At 44.5% G+C, this 19,251-nt stretch overlaps 1 protein-coding gene across 5 annotated transcripts in view; it reads right to left on the reverse strand.

The window, feature by feature from the left end:
• The window catches only part of RNGTT (RNA guanylyltransferase and 5'-phosphatase), a 381,871-nt gene that overhangs the window by 225,836 nt on the left and 136,784 nt on the right, over window positions 1-19,251 (reverse strand). For all 5 annotated transcript variants that reach the window (XM_059731910.1, XM_014600584.3, XM_059731918.1 and 2 more), the window contains one exon: window positions 9,150-9,221. In XM_059731910.1, the coding sequence (XP_059587893.1) occupies window positions 9,150-9,221 (72 nt within the window). The remainder of the gene's footprint in view (window positions 1-9,149; window positions 9,222-19,251) is intronic.

Here is a 19,251-nt window from a genome sequence, read left to right on the forward strand (position 1 = left end):
CTGCCTGGTCCCCTCAGGTGTTCCTGAAATCCCAGGAAAAAGAAACTCTTGCAAGAATGAACACTTTTACACTCCCCTGCTCCCTTTCACATTAAATGGGATCCCATTCTACAGCACAAGTCCTTCTTTACTTCAAGATTCCCCAATATCTAATGCATGAAAATCAAAATGTTAGAAAGCTTTATTTCACTAAAACTGTGACCATGACAGCTTTGGCACAGATCATAACAGAGCAGAGGAAGAGAGACAAAGAAAAAAGAAAAGTAAGATGAGACTAGAAATATACAGCAAAAAACATGGGAGAAAAACAAACAAAAGGAGTGAGTGAGAGTATATATTAAAAGCTAGTGGCAGGACCATAAAGAGAACAAACAAGGAGTGACAGGAGAAGCAGTAAACAGGTGGGAGAAGGTGAAGGACAGAAACTGAAAGGCAAAAGAGAAATAAGGGATTTAATTAATAGAAAAAGTAATTACAGAAGTGAACACACTGTTCATAAAACAATTTTTGCTCATTAAAATTTCTCAGTCTTCATACACTCCTCAGAGTGATTTAAGAATTATATTTACTAAGTTCAAATTACTAACACATTGGTTTTAGGATATAAAAACTGTATTTATAATTTAATACACACACCCACAAAACATCCTGCTCTTAAAAGCAGAGACCGTCAAAATGTCCCCATAATTCATTGTCCTAATGCCAATCTTAGCTATACAGAATATTTGTCACTGATTGAATGCAGGGCCTGATTCAGATGCCCTTGTTACTGAGCTGAATTCAATTCCAAAAGATGGCTACTCACCGAGTGACACATTACTCAATCCAAGTATGAGAATATAAAAATATAAGAATTGCTATTTACTGGCTCAGACCATAAGTCCATCTTGCCCAGTATCCTGTGTCACACAGGCGCAGGGAGTGGATGCTGAAAAGAAAAGTGAACTGAGTTATGAACCAGGTTTTTTTCCCCCTACTGGTCTAGGGTGATCACCCATCCCTAAATGGGTGGGACAGTCCTGGAATGGGATTATCAAGTCCCGGTCCTGCACTGCATGACTCTGGGATAGCATTTGTCCTGTATTCTCAGTATCCTGCAAGAATCGGAAAATGGCGGATTTCCCCTTGCAGACTGGCAGCGTTCCAGCCTCCAATGGGCTGCTTGAGGCTGCCAGGAGCAGGACGCAGAGGGCACCATGTGCATGTACACATCTGCGCATGTGCACATGGCTGGAAATAAAGCTGGGCAGTGTGAAAATCAGCTCCCTGCAGGTAAGTCTATGGGGGGAAAGGAATAATGGTCACCCACGGTGAGGGAGGGAGTGAGGCAGGGGCTAGGGGCACTGCCCAGTCAGGGCGGTGCATGCGGCCAGGGTCTGGGGTAGGGAGTGGGGTGGGATGGAGTCATGGGCAGTTCATCCAGAGGGTGCAGGGGGAGGGCAGCTCCCCACCACTGCACACACACTCCCAGGGAGAGTATGGGGGGGGGGGAGGATGTGCCCCTCCTCCCTCCCAATTTGTGCACAGGGCAGGGGCAGATGCAGGTTGCCTACTAGGTTTAGGGCTCCCCACCCTGCTGCTTTTCCTTCAGGAGCCCCATACCAGCCATGTGCCCCCTACCCACCTGGCAACAATGGGGGTAGCTGTGGCATGGAGTTGTGCTCCTGCTGCTGCTGGGCAGGCAGGGGGCGCACAGGGCTCCCAAGGGAAAGGCAGCAGGGTGTGGAACCTTGTGCCTGCAGTGGGAAGCCTGCATCTGCCCTCACTCCACTCCAACGGAGCACCAGGGGTGGAGGGTGGGAGGGGCATGCTTGTGTCCTGCCACTGCATTTTAAAAAGGTGTTCACCCTTCACTGGTCCTGTCCTACTTACAGCGTCCAGCATTTAAGATAAGGGAGGTTCTAATTAAGAGGCAATATCCCTAACTCCTATGCTCAATAGCTACCACTGCTCCTTTCCTCCAAGAATTTGTCCAGTCCTTTTTGAAGCTGGCTAAACTGTCAGCCTCCACAACATCTGGTGGCAACGAGTTCCACACTTTCATTACACACAGGGTGCATATACACGACATGTGTTAATACATATTAGCCTACTTTAATGTGCATTACAGGCACACATCTACACATGTGTGCCCTTAATGCACATTAAAAATGATGAAGTTAGGCTAATAGCGCTTAAATTGGATACTTGCAAATGCAAGTATCAAATTTAGTCACGATTAGTTAATGCACAGTAACACATATGTAGACATGATCTGGCACTAACTTTAGTGCCAAGTCTGCCTAGCCACTAGGGAGCCACCCTGAGTCCAGCCCCAGGGCTCCTGACTGGGCACCTCTCCTGCCCCAGCCTGGGCTGCTCTGTGGCAGCCCCCACCTGCAGGCTATAAAAGCCAGCAGCCATTTTGTGCACTGGGACACACACACCAGGACCTTTGAGGACTGAAGGCCTGTGTGCCCTCTGGACAAGACCCAGGCTGCCTCTGCCAGTCCTGTCCCCTAGCCAGAGCTCTTGCTTGACCACAAGTGAGTGTTGCAAAGGGCTACAGCCTGCTGCTGCCTCTGCCCACCCCTGGGATCTCCCCACAGCTGATGCCTGGCTGCCTCTGGCTCACCCTCAGTATTGTTTCCTGTGTTTGCAGGTCCTGCGGCACATTTGCCTCTGCCACACAGCTCCCAGTCCCTGGCCATACCTCTCCGATGAACGCTGCTGACTGCTGTGAGGGGGGCCCCAGAGAGCCGGTGTGCGACATGCACCATGTCCACCCCATCAAAGACCAGCCCTGCCCATGTGCACACAGCCGAGTCCTCCACCCAGGGCTCCAACTGAAGCCAGGAGGTCTGTGACCTCATGGCCCTCTGGGGAGAAGTGGAGGTCCAGAGGCAGTTTGAACAGGGTAGGCACTCAAACAACCATATTTATGAGGCCCTGTTGAGCAGGATGCATGATCAACGGCACTCCTGGACAGTGCAGCAGTGCCACATAAAGATCAAGACTTTGTGGGCACAGCGGGTGGCCATGCCCAACCACAACTGTCAGTCCAGTCATGGCCGCAAGACCATGCCCTTTATGTGGGAACTGACCTAGATGTTGATGCCCCAGGACCCAGGCCGCAACCCCTCAGTTTACACCAGCAGGGGCAGCCTAGCCAAGCCCCCACCCCACCCTGACCCCTCTGGTGGTGACAACTCCCTGGAGGAAGAGACCTCAGGTGTTCAGTGCTCTGCCTCCCCCCCCCCCCCCCAACCCAGTAGCAGCTCAGGGAGCCCTGGCCAGCGACTGCTTCACCAGCTCCACACCCCAGACGCCACCACCAGTACCAGCCCCTCCCCAGGGGGGCCACTGGCTGGGCACCAGCCTACCACACACCATGGGCCAAGGACACTGGGCACAGACAGCTGCCATTGCCGACAGGGAGGCCCTGCTGAACTGCCAGCCCTGGACGCATGGTAAAATCCCAAAAAGGGCCCTCCTAATCCCCACCCCCATCTCTGGTCCTGGCCCCTGGCCCCCATCCCCACCCAGCCCACGTGCACTCTCTTGGCCCCAGGTTCCACCCCACTACAGCACACAGGGAGGCAGAAGACATTTCAGAACTTTAATGAGCTGGGCAAGCATAGGCGCCTCTCACCCAGAGGAAGGTGTTGATGCCAGCAGCTATGTCCTCTTTGGCAGCACGGGGCAGGGACATATAGCACTGCCACAAGTAACCCTCCAGGCAGAGGCAGAGGTTGTGGGGCAGCCCGGGCTTGCCCCCTGTACTGTTATAGCTCAGGGTCCTAAACCAGAAGCACAGGTGTGCCCAGGGCACCAGGAGGATCAGCAGCAACAGGGCATAGTGGCTTAGGGACACCTCCACCTGAACAAACCTACCCAGGGCACAAACAGCAGGGGCACGCTCAGGGCACAGCAGCAGCATGGCAGGGTGAGGCTAGCCCTGGGGCACCTCCCTGGAGAAGCCCCAGCAGGGAGGGAAGGGCACAGCCAGCTCCTCACCCCAGTTATTCGGGAACCCCATGTGCCCTGAGCCTGAGTACTGTTGGCTGGACAGCGGCGCAGCAGCATGGCTGCCTGCAGGGAGAGAGCTTGGGGAGTGGGGTCTGGAGCCGTGGCAGCAAGTGCTGCCAGCAGCCTGGTCTGACCTGCCCTGGGAAGAGGGCAAGGGAGGTAGGCTGGCTGCACCCAGCCCCCAGAAAGCCACCAGCCCCATGAGAGCTAGTGGGGATGGGGAGCTTGGGTGGCAGCCACCTAGGCCCAGGCCTGCCTGGCCAGCTTACCACAGTGGTTGGCGGTGGTGCCAGAGGAGTGGGAGGTGCGGAAGCAGGCATGGGAGGTGTGGGAGCAGACATGGGAGGCACAGGAACTGGCCTGGCAGCAGGAAGATATCACCTGGGAGGAGGTGTAGGCCTGAGCCCAGTGAGAGTACTGGGCATACATGCAGGCCCATGAGCAGGACCACATGGAGCTGCTCCAGCAGCAGGTAGGCCTGCATTGGAAGCCATGGAAGCTGATCACCGAGCCCTGGACACAGTCCTGGGCGTGGCACCCATGTTCTTGCCCTCCACTGCCAGGCCCCTATAGGGCCCCTAGGTCCCACCCACTGCCCCACAGCAGGCCCCTAGCTGTCCCTGAGGGGGAGGTCATCCAGCGCCCCCTGGTCACTGCAGCACCTGGCCCAGCCCCCACCCCGGGTCCCCCACAACCTGCCTAGAACCAGCCCCACTGCTCATCCCAAGGCCACTGGCCCTGGGGCCACTGGCCCTGAACTCAGACTGGCAGAGGTGGAGCTGGCCGTTACTGGAGACAAGCCCACCGCAGTTGCCATGACCCCTGCAGCTGCAAGGAATGGGCCAGGGCTGGGGTGCTGGGCATCTGCCCTCTATACCCCCCTCACCCCACAGTCCCTCACTCCAAGACTCAGACAGAGACTGAGACTGTTGTAAATAGTTCTGACACTGGGGAGAGGGGTTTTTTTATTGGTGGTGGGTGGGGAGGGGGGTAGACAGGTACTGTGTGTTGGGAAGGGAGGGGGGAAGGGGCTTTGATGGTTGAGGGGGCATGGGGGAAGGGGGCTCTGTGTGTTGGCAAGGGAGGGGGGAGGAAGGGGGGTGAGTACTGTGAGGGAAATAAACCGTTATTGTTTCACCCATGTATGTGTCCTGAGAGTGGTGCTGGGGGTGGGCAGGGGGTAGGACTTGTGTGGGTAGTGGGGCAGGCAGGCTAGAGTAGAAAGTGCAGGAGAACAGGGTTGGCCAGGGCCTCCAGCAGCCGGTGCCCTGGCCCCTACTGGTGGAAGAGCAGCTGTCCTGGGGCCTGGGGAAGGGGATGGGTGGAGGAGGGGGACCTGCTGGGGCTAGCAGAATGGCTAGCAGCAGCACAGGACGCTGGTCGTCACCAGTAGGCACTGGGCTGAAGCAGCAGGACACTGGGCATTACTGGCAGGGGCTGGAACAGCCATGGCATGGGGAGGCAGGGTGCGCATAGAGGGAGTTTCCACATGCTGCCCCTGCACTGGGCAAGGAAGGGGCTGGCCAGGGATCAGAGTTTCCAAGATGGCTGCCAAGTGCTGGCAGCCATATGGTCAGAGGCTTGGTGGCCACAGGGACACATGGCAGGGATGGAGGGACTTGAGACTAACTTCAGTCCCGAGTCCCTGCACCTGTAAACATCTGCCAAAAAATCACTTAATGTGTATTAGCTTAATGCACATTAAATGTAGTCATGCTGATTTACACAAGTAGATGTACCCACTGTGTGAAAAAACTTCCTTCTGTTAGTTTTAAGCTTAGTACCTATCAGTTTCATTTTGTGACCTGTAGTTCTATTGCAAGAGAGTAAGTAATAATTCCCTATCTGCTTTCTCTTTGCCATATAACAGAATCAACCCCACAGTTTGGAAACACTAAGATACTTCAAAACACTGAACACGTTTCCAGGTAAAGCATCTAAAATAGTTTATTGATGCCTTCTCCCAAGATCTGTTTTGATGGAGTTTTAAAAACAGAAGCAAAACTACCAATATCAGCAACTGACAAAATATACTGTCCATTTCCAGAACAGATAATATAGAAATAAATCTTCTCAGTACTTCTTTCTATATGTTCTTCTGACTTAAGAAAAATAAATCTCATCCACTGTAAATTAAAACTTACTCTTTTTACTGTATCTTTCAGGCACATCAACTCCATCAAGGCTTAAGTACTAATATACAGCATTATTAAAATGCAATCTTATTATTCAAAATTCTCCAAGATATAGGCGAACAACGTACTACTATATTTTTCATAGAATACTGAATCACAGTTTAAGTGACTAAAACTAGCATTTATGTTATACTCTGATTTCAAGCAATTATTTAAATTACTTTACAAATAATTACTCATAGTAATATTATTTCCCTTAGCTCTTTCATAACACATCAATGACAAGAAATCCCACTCATCATCACAGCCAACATATGAAACTTTTTGCCAGATTTTCTCCAAGTTGGTTGTTAGAAGGCTTAAATACCCCAGGCAATTGACCATTAACATGCATAAATTGACAGCTTTTTCTTCTGGGAACATGAATTTATAAACACAATGTAAAAGTACCTTCAGTGTCTCTCAGGCCCCCTCTACACATTCAGGTAAAGGCACAATGGGATCTAATGCACAATCACACATGCATGGCACAAAGCACAATTGTGGGATTGTGCATGTCTTTTTTTGCCTTTTTGCTGATGCAGGGGAATCGCCAGGAGGCATGCTTTGAGGACCCAGCATCTGCAGCTGTGGGACTGTGGGTCCCAGCAGTTGTGGGGTGCTGCAGGACCCAGAGTTGGTAGCTGCTTAGCCCCCAGCAGTTGCGAGGCTTGTAGCCTTGACTGGGCAAAATGAACTCCTTTGGCTGGGAGTCCAGAGCTGATGGGGCTCCAAGTCACAGGGGTTGACCCTGCTACACATGCAAATTAAAGGTTGATAGCAATCAGATATATAAATAGTACACATTTTCAAAGTCTAACTTTATAGCTGGTTGGAGCTTTTTATTGTGTGATAGCTACTTTTTTTTTTACCTAGTCTCAAGGTAATTGCACAATTAACCAGCGCATGTAGAGGGGGGCTATTAGACCTTGAGTTTATTTGATATACCACTTGTAGAAGATTAGTGGCTTCTTTTAACTCTGCAGTGACTCTTCATATATGCTCCATGACTGTACACATTCTCCCTCCCTTCCCCTTTCCTCCCCTCCCCCCTTCACCACTGGCTCCCTCAAAGCTTTGCTACCCACCGATATTCCTTCTCCTCTACTGAACTGATCTTTCTCCTGGGTCCCAGAAGAAATTTCTACTGTTGCCCTGGCTCCTGGCTTAGCATATATGAGAGACTGCAGCATGACGCAGAACTGAGAAACAGCTGCCTGTTGCTGAAAGAATAAAGCTGGAGAGAGAACCCAAAAAGTAGGGGTGCACCAATGAAAATCTTTTTAGCTGATACCGATGGCTGATTATTAACCAACAATATCGGCTGATACTAAGCTGATAGCCAATATGCAGCCGGGCAGTTTCAAGAGCAGAGTCCAGCCAGTAAGTCCACGGGGGAGAAGGGGCAGATCAAGGGCCCCACAAGGAGGGAGGGAGGCAGGCAGGGGCAGATGCTGCCCAGCTGGGGTGGGGTGGGGTGGGGCAGGGTAGGGCATGGGATGGAGCTGCAGGCGGCTCATCCGGGGGCATTGGCGGGGGTGGGCGGCATAGGGTGTCAGCTCCCTCCACTGCGTGCACCCCCAGGGGAGGCATGAGGGGCATGTGCCCCCCAGATTTGTGCACAGGGCAAGGGTGGGCTGCCTGCTGTGGGCCCAGGGCCAGGGACTGTGCCAGCCTCTTCTCAGTTGGGGGGGTAGGCTGGGGCTCCATTACAGCTACCCCAAAATTCGCCATAGCCCCCCCCCGCATTGCCAGCCCTGGCCCAGCCCCCCTGCTGGGAAGAGGTTGGTGTAGCCCCTGGCCCTGAGCCCACATTGGGCAGTCCACTCTCACCCCGCGCACAAATCCAGGGGGTACATGCCCCCCATGGGGATGCACGCAGTGGTGGGGAGCTGCGTCTCACCCCACCCCAGCTCGGCAGTGCCTACCTGTCTCTGCCTCTGTCCCAGCCCCACTCCCTCCCACTGTGGGGGCCTCGTTCTGCCTCCCCCTCCTCCCATGCCCCTGCTCCCCCACAGACTTACTGGAAGGATGCTGCCCACCAAGCTGCCGGGCTGTATTCCTGGCCGTGTGCATACTGCGGTTGTGCGCATGCATGCAGCATTTATTGGTGACATTATTGGTCATGAAAAGCTAATTGCTGATAATGTCAATTTTCCTTTTATCAGTGCCAATCCGATATGGACTGATATATCAGGGCACCTCTACCAAAACAGTGTGCCATTGTGTCTTAAGGACAATTTTATTACTTCTTATCAACAGCTTAGAAGAGTTTCCCACCAGGACAAAAGTCCATTGCCCCTGTCCCAACCCAGCTCACTTACCAGCAGCCCACATCAGCCATACTACAGAAAAATTCAGTACTCAAAACAGCCTCTCTGTTGATTTTCATGGCTACAAAGTCTCAGATCATTAATTGGGCTATTTTAACCCCTGCCAAATTAGCAAAGCTAGAGCTATTCAAGTTCCCCCAAGAGGTGAATCCGTGGTATCCATACCATCCAAGGTTTCTCATGAATCAATATGCAATATTCCCAACAAATAAGAAATTTGCATGAGCATTAAAACATTTTCCATCTCTGAGGCTTGCAAAAGTGTCACAGGAATTTTAATTGTTCCTATTTAGGGGTAGAATGTACTAGCTCTAAACAGTTTTAATAGGAATAAACACTAAATTACTACCAAGAGAATCAAACCATATTTAAAACTGCTGTAGGAAACAGTACTTTGACAGTATTTGGAGGTATTTTCAAACATCAGTTTCCTCTTGAGTGTTCTTTGAAAAAGACAACTTTTTACCAAGCATGCAAGTAGTGTTACTCTGAAACTGCTTTCAGTCTTGATTCTTGTATATACTGCCAATGGCCAGACTGGCTATTCAAGTTTTTTTTTTAATCTCTTAGTTATACTTGTACAGATAATATAGTCAATACTAATGAAAAGTAATAATTATCAAAAGGTACTTACATTGAATTTAATAATGTCATATATCAGGTAACGAGGGACAACTTGGCCATTCACTTTGTCAATGATCATTTCCTTAAAAAAAAAAAAAAAAGCAACAAATCTGTTAATGCTTATTTTAGCAATTCTTGAAAGTTATAAAATGCTGCCAAAATAGTTGTGTATTACGTCCCTATAGAATTATACAATATTGGATTACCCTGTTACAGAGCAAGTTCTATGCAAATATATATTTGGAAGTAGAGTTTAAATGCTATAAAAATACTATTCTTGTCAGAATTGATCCTTATAAAAGTTTTCAAGAAAAAAAGAAAAAGAAGAACCTATATTAAGGAACTCTACCCTGAGTTGGAATTGGGCTTCAATATATCACAGATTTGAAAGTTACCCAATTTCTGGTATGTGGTATAGAAATTAAAAAAAAAATACTTTCAATAGAAATTTTAATCTTAAGGCAGTCTGACATCTGAAAATTTTGCCAGTAATGTAAGTACAGTAGCTATGAATTAAAAAGTAACATCAAGTCCTTTGCTTAGTTTACTAAGTTCAGAGGCCTTAACACAGAAAAAACTGTTACAGAAATATTAACACAGACATCAAACAGCGTGGAACCAAGACATTACTTCTTTATTACACAATTTTGACTAACCAGTAAAGTTCCTTCAAAGGAAGTACTCTGGAGTGTTCACGCCACAAGAAACAATCCACATCTTTAAATTTCCATTTATGCTTCTCAAACCTTTTTATACAAATTTCTTTTGGTCGTCAGTCCAATTACCATTTGAAATTAATTATATAATGGTCAAAATCAAACATACATTGTTCATAAAGTAAGTAATATGCTGTTTTTCTTTTCTTCTTCCCCACTTCTTAGAAATGCTTTACTTGACTGTCTTTTCTAGTTATCCTTTCTTTGTAGAAGAGGGGCATGATGGTTTATTATAGCGAAATGTTTCACTGTGCTTGGTTTTTTTTGGGTTTTTTTTCTGAAGCTACTGTATAATAACCAATTTGCCCTGACAAGGAGAATTTAATTTTTTTTTTTTAAACATTTGTACAATACTTTGAAAGTAAAAATACTACAAAAATTAGTTTAATCTTCATTAAGGTTGATTATTTTATTATTTTCTCTACAGTGAAGATCACAGTATCTAAGGCAGATAGACAAACCTAGCAAGTAATGTGTTCCAATACCAGTAAAAGCAAAACTTAACTACTATGGCAAATGGGAAACAGCATAGCTGATTTCAAATATTTTTTTTGATTCCTGAAGAAATGTCTACATTAAAACCAAGCTGCTTCAATTATATCAGATCACTAACATTAAAATATATACTTTATAACCAGTTAAAATTTGTTCTGAAAGATTTCTATAACTAGATAATAATTCCAATAAGTTGTGTGGATATGCACTACCCACAAAACCAAGAGAATTTTTCAATCATAAATCTTAAGCAAATCAACTCTCCCAATTCACCTCAAGAAAAGCAAGATGCTTTTTTTGCAGAAAGATTCAAAATGTAAAAAGAGAGAAAATATTTTAAAAACCCAGACAGATCTGTTAACTTACTATAAAATATGGAAAATTTTGCAGCTACTGGCACAATACTTTATTGGGATACTTCCTATTTAAACACTGTACCTTCCCCATCTCCCTTTTTTTGTTCTCTTCATACTTTTTTCTTACATCTAGCTCTTTTATCCCCCCTTGTATTCTTTTCAGTGTCTTCACTCAAGTTAGGTTCTTTAACTTTTAATATTGGGAGTCCATTTTTTCTTTCTTTTTTCATCTTGCTTTCATCTCTCAAGCTTTTTTTTCCACTTTTCTTCAGAGTTCTTGTTTTTCCCTGTGGTAGTTTCCCTTCATTCATATTTTCCCCTTCACTTTAACTTGTTTTCTTTTTACAAAATCTTCTTCCCCTTTTATGTCAAAACTGCCCCTCTTCTCCTGCCAATTCCTCTTGACTGTTTTTCAGCTTCTCCCTCTCCTAACCCCTGCATAGACGCTGCAGAACAAATCATTATCAACTCAGAGCAGCAGCTTATGATGCCATCTTAACAACCATCAAACAAAACCTCTTAGTTATCTGCTCTCTTTCAGAATTTCTCTTGTTACATTTATCATTTCTGGCTGAAAACTGTCTTTCAAGCATGGAGGAACCAAAAACTTCTGCTTGAGCTACATGGAAACACTCTGAACAGGCTCTCACGCCAACCTAGAACCTAGGGATATGGATATATTTGGAGACATTTCAAAAGGCGAGCAGCTGTTAGAGCCTAATTGTCCTTGTGGACAAGCTATGAAGGATACAAATGTAGCAAAACTGCTCCAACTGTAACAGTACTTCATCCACGGTTAAAAAGTTGAAGCATTTTACTTACATTTGTATTGTTTACATCTTATCCACCAGTAATAATTAGCACATAGCAGCAGCTGCCCTTTTGAAACATTAGCCTTTTGAAACACCTCCAAGTACATGCGCCATACCCTAAGACTCATACAGATCATAAAATGTAGAGAAAGGGCTCAGGGAAAATACAGAGGAAATAAAACTCAAACCAGACAAAAAGCATTATTCCAAATAATTATCTTTATATTCCACATTTATTTTATCTTCTGCTGGTGTATTTCCTTCCTATACCTGTCCTGTGCCATTTGTGCCTTGACCCTATAAGCCAACCAAGAAGTACGTTTTCCACCCTCAGAAAATACCGCTATTTGGAAATCATGTGTAATGGTACTCATCATTTGATCACATCTCTCATAGTAACACAATAATGTAAGTCCTAACTGCTGCCTTTTTTAAGGAGTATGTGTAGCAATCCATGTTGTAAACCTGGGCTATATAGAAGGTTAACATTGCTACAGATAGGTCCTTCTCATGAAATATGAGCGCTTACTTGATATCATGTAACCTGCAGTGTTCTCTTCATTTTTCCAGTTTAACAGCTGTTTAATATCCAATATTATATTTTGAGTATATCCCACAATAACAAATGCATGGATTATAACAATTAACAAATGGAATACAAAACAGCTCTGGAAATTACGTTAGAAATAAAAATACATCCATGTTTTATAATTATGATACTGACATCTCTTAACTCACAGCTGTTACTTTCTTGAACTTGTAATAGATGCTATCAAACTTTTTAAAGACACGTTTGTTTTCTTCCTCTTTTCAAAAGTAAACCATACTTATAATTCTTAGTTCTTGCATAATAATGATAATGCAGTGGTCTGAAGAATTTAACTAGGCAAAGTTAAAATTCCAATCCCATTTGACCCAAAACAAGGGACTTGGAAAAACAGTCATCTTAACATCAACAATGTAATAAAAACACAGAGTTTAATACTTACCTGCAGAAGGGCCATTACAAAAAAGTTTTTCTTGCATGTGTGCTCTCTTGAAAGAGTGACATTTATTACACCCTTCTACTATACATATAAGATAGCACTCTCATGGAGGCAAGTTTTCTTATACACTATCCATATGGATCTTGACAAGATGCTCAAGTAATGCAGTATAAAGTGATAGAGTGTAGCCCTGTCATATTTCTACATAAAAAGTCAGACATTGGAAGGCTGTCAAGGAAAAAGATGCAACTCCAATACTATTTCCTCAAGAAGGTGTGGTGTTCCAACTCAAGAGTGTGAGGTGGTACTGTTGTGTGTGTGAGAAGACAAGATGGGAAAGAACTGGAATTCTTGACTGAATTCTTGTCACTGAATGGGTGTTATTCTCCTATAAGAAACATGAGGAACAAAGGTCTACTTCTCTAAGACTTCACCTACATTAGCTGTCAAAACACGTTAACTAAACTGAATAAACATCTACAGTTTAGAAGTCACATCATCAAAAAGTTAACGAGGCTTCAGCATGGTACACACTAATATAGCTACATAAAATAAAGGCCCAAGGGTTCAGCCATTAATTAGTTTCACAGAAATATTTTTTCTTTTATAAAAAAAAAACCTGAGAAGCCATTCAAGTGACACATTTCATTAACTGCTCCACCTCCTCCTCAATTGTCTCTCCATCTCACGTTTCCCAAGTACACTACCTCCTCTAACAGTCTGGTTAACAAAGCATCTGACTGGCTCTGCTCCATTCAAACCGTTTCCATGCTCCTGCTACGACGCTACAAATGACCTCACCCTCTCATATATACATCTCATGAATTTTTGTCCTCTGCCTTGATAGGATTATTGTATCTGCATTCTATCACCCTCCCTACTTGCTTATCACTGTCACTTAACTTTCCATACCAGGGTATCAAAGATACAGCTCACAGGCCAGGTCTATCCTGGGGCCTGCAAGGTGCTGCCTATGGGTCTTAGAATGGGCCCACATGCCACATGCAATCAATGCTAGATCAATCCAACTTGCTCCACATGCTGTGTGGAGCTGGCAGGTGCATGCTGTATGCAGAGATACGAGTTCTCTGGAAAATTTTACAATGCCTTAAATAGAGTGTGATCTGATTTAGCATGTTTATTTGACTTATATTTAGTATGCAAAAATAAAAAAGTACCCCCATGTTAATTTTATGTCCCAATAGCCACAAGTATTTGAACTGAAATATTTGTTTTGGAAAAAAATTAAAAATACAGCACACTTAATGTGGTTTAAATGTTATATTGAAACTAGTTCAAAGCTTTATGTGGAAAGAAATTATTTTTATTGGAATACTTGTAAAATGTAAAGACAATACACAATAGCATGTACTTCCCTTGCGTTGTTTGTTTAAAATTAAGAAAAAAAACCAAAGGCACTGAAAACTGTTGACACTAATTTTAGCACACTGAAAAATAAAACACTGGAAGATTTTCTGCCCCACGTCTCTGGTTGCATGCAGTGCATAGGGCTGGTTTGAGGTGCCACCATGGACTAGCTCCACGTCAGTCATCCAGGCCAACGCACCTAATCATATTCTATACAATACCTCTCCTCATCTCTCATTATAAGAAAAAACTTAGGGTGTGAGTTCATAAACCCTTTGGAAAGACTATACTGAAGCAGAGAAGTACTGTAACTTCACACATGTAAAAAAGATTAAAGCAATGTATTATTTTTGGGCATAAAGGCTGTGAACCCAGAAGTAGGGATTATATAATAGGACAGGGGTTTTCAAATGGAGATATGCCGGCATTTCTGCCGCTGGAGAACCCCCCGCCCTTGTCGACTGGCTGCTGGGGGACCCCTCCCCCCCGCACTCATCTGGCCACTGAGGGACTCCTGCCTTCTTAACCGGCTGCCAGGGGTACACTGACCCAAAAAGGCTGAAACCCCTGTAATAGGATATAATGAAATAATAAGATGTTTACAAAAGCAGTCTGAAGTTTGAAATATTCAGTACTTTCTAATATGCTATTAGATTTTAACATTTCAAAAACCTGTGTAATTGATCTTTTTAACTTACTTTCAAAATGAGCTTGACACACTCACCTGAACAACTATCCAAATTGCTGCGATAATGGTTAACAAGTCTGTTCTGTGTATATATTTAAAATATATTTACTTTTCTGCTAAATGTATTTTTACTACTTTTTATCCCTCTTAGCTGTTAAATTAATGCAGCCATGAAAATAGTACACATTCTTTTCTCAATCATGCATAACTATTACTGTTCATTAACTTCTGATTTTGGTGCAGGCTCTCTCAGATTGCAAGCGGAATGTGTAGTATGTGTTTGCTAAAAAACCCTTTACTTGCAAACTAATCATATCTAACCTGAAAGTCAATAATGATCAAACACATAGCTTTAAAATGTCATTTTTACCAAATAACTTTTCAGATTATCACTGAAACAGAATATAATTTTAGAAACAAAAATATTAGTTTGACACAACATTGTAAACAAAGGTACCACAAAATATCTATGGAATACTGTAATCCATGCAATGCAAAATTTAGAGCAATGAAAGAGAATCTCGACCACCACTGCTTTCTAGCATGTGTTCTCTGCCACTTGGTCATTAACTTCTACCTTAATTTTGTGAGCTTCAAGGTTAACCAGAGAGCAAGCTCCAGTGGCTATCTTATTTGATATAAACTGTCAAGGTTGTGCAACATAGTTAATCTCCTTTTCTGCTAACCTTCTGGGGTTGTAGAGCATAATTTCATAGCATATTACAAAAAAATCAGCGCTAGGAACTGACACCTGGACCCATGCCAAGGTAACATAGCTGGCATGAAGAACCAGTGGCAGCTTTAAAGCTTGGTTTTTAGACCAAGTTTCATTGACAATATGGGGACATGACTCCAGCAGGAGTAAGCAGTATTTATGTCTAGTCCTGACTGCGTAAAAAAGTCCTTAATCTGTCCTTTACTTCCTTTTTTAGCCTCCTTTTAACCAACTTCATCTGCCCCTTTAATTTCACTATCACATTACATTGCTACTATATCAAAAACCAAGACAGCTAGAAATACATGCTAAATACAGAACCAGACTGTGGGCTCACAAAAGCCAGGGGCTATAAACTGCCTTTATGCAGCAGAATCTAAAACTATAAAGAAGTTTGGCTTCTATTTTTCAGTATAAAACAGTTATTTACCCCACAGTAGGAGTCAGCAATGCATTCCAGTGGCAGGCCAGAACGACCCAGCTATGGTCAAAGGCAGGTCAGCACTAGGACCCAGCCCCTTCTGCTACCCAGCTGAGGCGCAGCACGGTCAAAGCCCCCTGTCCCCAAGTGCTCCCAAAGTCCTCAATTCACAAGTTGGATCCAATGGCTCCACAAGTCATGCATTGCCAACCCCTGGCTTACAGTAACCAGGAGTTCTTCAGGATGTTGCTGTCAATGTGGATCCCACTACAAGCATGCACATACCACATGTGCACCAAAACAATGTCTGCTGGGGCATACGCACTGTATGCCACAGTGTAAGAGCACACAGGGCAAAGTGTGTGTTATCCTTTTACATATTTTGAAATAGCTTAATCTTTTAAATGCTCAGATAAAGCCAGAAACAGACGGGTGATAGTGTAGATCGTTCTATTGTGTTGATAGACCATATTTTCCTGAACACACAACATATGTTTTTCCCCAGAACTCAGCTCCCCAAAACTGGGATGCATGCCTTAAGCAGGAAAACTGTTTTCTTTACTGGAAAGGAAATACACCTGGAGGCACTTTGTACATCAGACCGCTGTCCAAATGGCGGCCACTTGTGTTTGGCTGAGCAAACTGAAGAAGCAGAGTCCTGTGTTAACCATGTCACAGCTGAGTACCTTAACTTGTGCCTGAAGCAGCAAGTGAGCTGCTGGTAGTATCCATCTCCATCTCATATTGAACAAGAGGAACTTTATTTACAGGAACTTATATGAAGAACTATTTAAAGAACCAACGGCCCTGCTACTGCCCTCGCAAGGGTCTGGGACCTAACCGCGTATGTAAGTCCTCCTGGGAACATAAAGTGTCCAGGAAATGTGGTGTCCCAGGAAACCATCCTGCTGAGGCAACAGGAAGTTCCTGCCCCACCAGAAGGTTCCTGCTGCCTGCTACCTTACCCAGACTGTCTCCTGAGATACCTCACTTCTTGGACACACTTATATTTCCAAGGGGACTTATTCTACATTACACATTTGGCCATGACTGGAAAAATCTTTTTCTATATTCTTCCTTCCAAAAACAAGATGCATGTTTTATTTGGGGGCATGCTGTACACAAGAACAGGGTAACAAGCTGGAAATGCTTTTAGGTAGATGGAGATGAGTGAAAGACCAATTTGAGGTATACAAAATCACTGATGAACTTCAGTATCAAAGAAGAAAAGAGGTTTGAGTGAAGAAGGCCTGCTTCAAGGAAGATGTGAATCTGCTTGTTGGATATGACAGAATATAACAAATTTACAAAAGACTAAAACCAGTTTCCAAAAGGCAAGGTGGAGAGGTAACTGCTAAGGGTGCGCGAAACGGGCTGTATCTGATTCATATTTGGCCCAAATCGGGGACAGTGATTTTATTAGTTGATTCAGATCACTGTCCCCAATCTGATTTGTCCAAATCGGAATATGAAGATTCGATGCCGATTCGGAGAATCAGCGATTCAACCACAGACACAGTTTTAAGTGTTTTTTTCTACATACCTCAAGGTACCAGGCATGGTTCATGAATGCTGCGATGGTGGGGCAGATGGAGCATCCCACAGGTGCGCAGAGGGGGTGGACCCCCCCGCATGCTCAGTGACAAACCAGGAAGTTGACCGGAAGTGCTTCCAGTCCACTTCTGGGTCTGCTGCCAAGTGCTCTGGGGAGCCCACCACACTCCTGTGCAGTGCTCCATCCATCCCACCATCTCAGCATTGACAAGCCATCTGGTACCTTGAAGCATGTAGAAAAAACATTTAAAGCTGCATCTGTGTCCAAATCGTCAAATCTTTCCGAATCTCGCCAATTCAATTCAGAGAGATTAAAGGGTCTCCTGATTCGATACGGATTTGGAGATTTGGTCACCAAATCGGGCCGAATCTCCGTTGAATTGAATCAGAGACAGAATCTGCGCACAGCCCTAGCAACTGCAGAGTGGCCTGCAGCTTTGCATCCTCATGCCAAACTTGATGCCTATCATTTAGAACAGTGGTTCTCAATCTTTTTCACACCAGGACCCACTAGCATACTTATCAGTTTGCTGCCAACTCCCTCCCCACCACACGGTCTCCCTCCCCCTTCCCCTCTGGCTGCTGCATTCTGCCCCCTCCCTCCCTCCCTTCCTCTCTGGCTCCTGGGGCTGCTCTTACAATGCCTGCTTGCCATGCACCCAGCTGCATGCTGGCTCCATGCAGGCTGCCAGTGTTGCAGCCTGCCTGGGAAAACCACATGATTCCCTGGGACCTTCTTGTGACCCTTTACAATGTTCTTGCAACCCACTTTTGGGTCATGACTTTTGGGTGAGAAACACTAATTTAGAAAAGAAGTTGAATCTCAGGACAGTTCAAATATCAAAGAAAAACAGGTCTCAATTTGCTAAATTCAAGTAGAAAAAGCTCTCAGACTGAGAGGTAGACTTTGGGAATCAAACAAACAGATGACCTCTTGATGTTTAGAACATCGTTCCATATCCCATCTAGAAGAGGGACTGCCAGCCAAACTACAACTGACATCAACAGCTCTGTTGCAAGTTCACCACCAATTGGCTGCTTGTAGCTAAACTTTTATGAGCCCTGGCTCAGGTCACATGAGTAAAAGTCCAGTGTGTGGATCAAGCAGTGGACAGAAAAAGGGAATAATCCTAGTTCTGATGCCGACCCTTGGTATGATTTTCCACCCCCTAAAACTTTCAAATGTAAAGCCAAATTAAGACTAAAATCCCAAAATACTCAGTGTGTGAAGAATCAGCCCATTCTTACTTAGAGAACTAACTTCATACACCTATGTTTGACGATGGTCATCTTTGAGCTCTCTATACGTCTGCTGTCACATCTTTAAATGAGAACACTTACCTCACAGTTTGTTTACAATTCCTAAAACTTGCTCAGGAGTCTCACACAATTCTTGAGCGGTTTGCAACCTAACATCCAGCATATCTGTATAACTACACAAGAAAATACTGGGTTTTTTTTCCTTTTAAGGACTTACTTTCACATAATTGCATCATCTAAGAATGACTATCAAAGGTCAAACTAACTAGCAACAAGCTGATCACCAGCAATTAGTAAATACTGAACAAATTTTGTTCAGCTTCACTTCAATGAGTAATGATTAAATTACGGTCCAATCAGTTTTACTGAATCGATACACGGCGCCTTATGCAAGTGGGAAAAACACAGGTACACTCTCATACTAGAAGTATAAATATGCACAAAAGCTAACTGATCTCTGAACTATATTAAGCTTTGAAATAAAGAACGTGACAACTTATTTACTAGGTTATATCCCATGATTTATGAAATTTCCGTAGGGTAGAAACAAAGGACAATTGTTTTCAATATTTTCTAGTCTAATCTTTCCCCTTTTAAGCTAATACCTGGTACTGCAAGATTCAACAAGTTGTTCAAACATTAATTGAAATGAAATGTGCTAAACAGTAATGAATTGAAAAGTACTTTCTATCCAAAAGCACATCGAGCTATTCTGACAGGAAAAGGAAGAAGGAATTTAAA

Source organism: Alligator mississippiensis, chromosome 1, assembly GCF_030867095.1.
Source record: "Alligator mississippiensis isolate rAllMis1 chromosome 1, rAllMis1, whole genome shotgun sequence".
NCBI classification, from domain to species: Eukaryota; Metazoa; Chordata; order Crocodylia; family Alligatoridae; genus Alligator; species Alligator mississippiensis.